General features: G+C 39.4%; 1 protein-coding gene across 1 annotated transcript in view; it reads right to left on the reverse strand.

The window, feature by feature from the left end:
* Positions 1-3777, reverse strand: part of Scmh1 (sex comb on midleg homolog 1 (Drosophila)) — an 85190-nt gene that overhangs the window by 52372 nt on the left and 29041 nt on the right. The window contains exon 6 of the mRNA XM_013017027.1: positions 2071-2305. Within this exon, the coding sequence (XP_012872481.1) occupies positions 2071-2305 (235 nt within the window). The remainder of the gene's footprint in view (positions 1-2070; positions 2306-3777) is intronic.

Below are 3777 nucleotides of genomic sequence, written 5' to 3' on the forward strand. Positions count from 1 at the left end.
GCTAGCCTTGAGCTGAAGAGCTGAGGGACAGCGTCCAGGCCCCACGACCGGACCCCCCCCAAAAAAGTATTTAAAAGTTAAATAGAAGAATATTTCATTAGACAGATGAAGAAAAGGAGGAACATTGCAAGAAATGTAACTGGTTATTGCTACAAAATAGGTAGTGCAAGAGGGTCTCTAAACCAAGTTCCTGACTCTAAGAAAAACAGCACAGAATATGTATCATAATGTCTGGAATGTTTCCTTGAAAAATCCAGAGAATTGATTAAGATAGGATAAGCAAATACTTAAGAAATGTAGACAATACAGTATAAAAGAGGAGGCGGTCAGCCGGGTCCCAGTGATGGCTCATGCCTGTAATCCTAGCTATTCAGGAGGCTGAGATCTGAGGATCGTGGTTCAAAGCCAGCCCGGGCAGGAAAATCCATGAGACTCTTATCTCCAATAAACCACTAGAAAACCAGAAGTGGCGCTGTGGCTCAAGTGGTAGAGCACTCGCTTTGAGCTGAAGAGCGCAGGGACAGTGCCCAAGCCCAGAGTTCAAGCCCCACGACCGACCAAAAAAAAGGGGCGGGGGGGAGAAGGGTATATGAGTCTTAAGAAACCAAACAAGTCAACTGAGAAGCTCAATGCACAACTGAATAACTGATCTAGCTCAATATAAACTCACTCACAAATTTTCTCTCATTCTCTTACAAGGATGCATGTGTATACACATATCACGTATAAAATGCTTTTTTATATTTCTTATTTACTTAAACTAAGGATCAGGAAACAGTGAAACTGGAGGCCATCCTACTCAAATTTCTTCATTTTCCAACAGATTAAGGAGATAACTAGAGAGATAAATTGTTCATTGTCCATCAAGTAAAAGTCAATAAAAATGTACCATTTAGTTAACGGATTGTTAAAATTAAGATCACTGTTGTACTTAGGTTTTCAAATTTGAACTCCAGGTGCTCCAGGTGATAGAAGTCTCATAGACTTTCCTGCCTGTGCTGGCTTTGAACTATGAAGTTCAGGTCTAAGCCTCCTGAGTAGCTAGGATTACAGGCATGAGCCACTGGCACCCAACAAGGGTAAGAATACTAGGATTTGAACTCAGGGACCTGTGCTCATTAGGCTTGACTGATCAGTTGTCACTCTTCTAGCCACACCTCCAGCCTGGTATTTTCTAGTTATTTTGCAAAGTCTCACAGACTTTTCTGCCTGGGTGGGCTTCAAACTGTGATCCTCTGAGTCTCAGCTGGTACCCAGCTCAATTCCATTTGAAAGCAAAGCTTTACTGAGGGTCTTCTATCTTATCTGGACTTTGAGAAGTTGTCATCCTCTTAGCACTGTATATTTTTATAATAGTGTCATCATAACAGCCAAAATGTATGAATGATTGCCATGTACTAAATACTCCATATGCCATTTTTTAATCCTGGAAATAATATAATGAGGCAGACAGAATTATTTACTCCCAGTATAAAGAAGATGGAAAGTTCACAAGGAAGTAGATTATGTAAAGTCATGCTAGTAAGTATGAGGGGCAGGTTTCAATATGTGATGGTTTTACCCTAGACCTTAAGGTTCTTTACTAGCTAGCTTCTTCAAAATCAGGGCAAGGCCTGAATATTACCAATTAAATACTCAAGTGTCCTACTCTCTAACTTCAAGGTGAGGAGAAATCCTTTCCTATCAAGTATAACTGTAGTTTATCTCAACATTCCTGATGAGTCACAGATAGTAAATACAGTGTGTATACCACTGATTTTTGAAGTAGATTAGTGGCAAGATTGCCTTGCATTTTCTCTCTCAGGGTAAACGTACTTATAAAAAAAGGAAGAAGGGTGTGGTTTACTGTTAAGGAAAGGAAGAGGGCAAGAGAAGATTGGATATCATAAGCTGCTGTAGAGATGGAAATCTTATGCAGATTTTGCAGTTCACTCTATTTTAGATGGGCTTGTTTTGGGGATCACATGAAGAAGAAGGGGTAGGCAGGGGAAACTAGGCTTTCCCTTAACAAGACATATAATTTTTAGAACCTCAGTGATAGCTAGTGAGAGCCTGGGCCTAGTGACTCACCCAGTGGAGGCTGCAGCATACCACCATTCTTCTCACAGTTCCCAATAGGCTGAATCTCAGCTGAGTCAACCAGCCGCCAGAAGTCATTCTTGTTGTCACTGCCATCAAGACGCAGGCGGAGGCGAGCACCTGTTAGTCCAACTACTGTGGCAATACAGGTGGATGTGGTGTTTCTGGGGTCCTGTGCTTCCAGTTTCATGCTGATTTTGAACTCGTTGCTTGGAGGTGTATATGACTGAGGAGAACAAGAGATTCGGCAGACTAAGAGTAAGCTGAATTTTCAGTAAGGATGGAACCTAAAAACATATGCTTTAAACTCAAATTGGCTACAGTTGGGTAAGGGACTACCAGTCTGAATTATTCCTTAGCATGTAGGAAAAATTTTATACAAAATTACTTTCCTCAGAAGCATCAAATATTGACTCATACCAGTAAAAACAAATCCAAACAAAAATAAGTGTTTCATAGTCCAGCTATTTAGTGCTTCCTTATCCCACCTTCTCCAACACTCTACCCTCTAGTATCATACGGTAATTCCATTAAGTTACCATACCTCAGTGTCTTCCATGGAACATTCATTATAGTAGTCTGTATTATATATCACACAAATTATTAGGAGTTTATTTTTTCTTATTTTGACTAAGATTACAAACAAATTCATATAATCAACAAATAATACACTATACACTTTTGTTAAGTATTGACTTTTTATATACTTATGACAACATATACCCTATATGTACACAACTACCAAAGTATCACCAGTTAGGATCATGAACATCATTCATTACTTTCAAATTCTCACATGCTCCTTTATAATTGCTTTTTCTGGCATCTCTGAGAAATTCCATGCTCAGAATTGACTTTCTATCATGATAAATTGATTTACATTTTCTAGTCTTAGGTAGAATCATAAAGGATGTATTCTTTTTGTTTAGTTTCTTTTAGTCTATTCTGATATTCACCAGTATTATTGATTGTATCTCTAATATGAAAGTCTGAAACTCAAAATGTTCCAAGTCTCTCCCATGGTATAACCCCTATTTTCGCTATATTTGATGTTGGTATAATTTGTGGAGGGGAAGGGAAAAAAATTGTTTAAATAGGGATACAGGTTAACCCATTGCAACAATGAGATGTACAAGAGACTATGTGGAAAAACGAACTTCACAACTTTGGCCAAGGGGGGGAAGGGGGAGCGGGGGCTGGGTGGGGGGATATAGGAAGGGATGGGAAGGGTAAACAAAGGAGGAGGCAACAATGCTTGATAAGAAATGTACTCTGGGAATGTGGCTTAGTGGTAGAGTGCTTGCCTTGCATGCACGAGACCCTGGATTCGATTCCTCAGGACCACATAGTGGTCCTGTGGCTCAAGTGGTAGAGTACTATCCTTGAGCTGAAGAGCTGAGGGACAGTGCCCAGGCCCAGAGTTCAAGCCCTATGACCAGAAAAAAAAAAATAGAAATGTACTCATCACCTTGCCCATGTAATTGTAACCCCTCTGTATGGTATTTTCACAATGAAAAAAAAAAATCTGTCCAAAAAAAAAAAAAGCTCCAAATCTGAAATTTTTTGAGAAACTGATATGATGCCATAAGTGGAAAATTGCATAGTTTAAAATGATGAGTTGCACTCAAAACATAGGTACTCTAAAATTATTAGATAAAATTGCTTTCATTTTAGGGGCTGGGAAGGTGGCTCAGTGGT

Source organism: Dipodomys ordii, unplaced genomic scaffold (assembly GCF_000151885.1).
Source record: "Dipodomys ordii isolate 6190 unplaced genomic scaffold, Dord_2.0 Scaffold33, whole genome shotgun sequence".
Classification (NCBI taxonomy): domain Eukaryota; kingdom Metazoa; phylum Chordata; class Mammalia; order Rodentia; family Heteromyidae; genus Dipodomys; species Dipodomys ordii.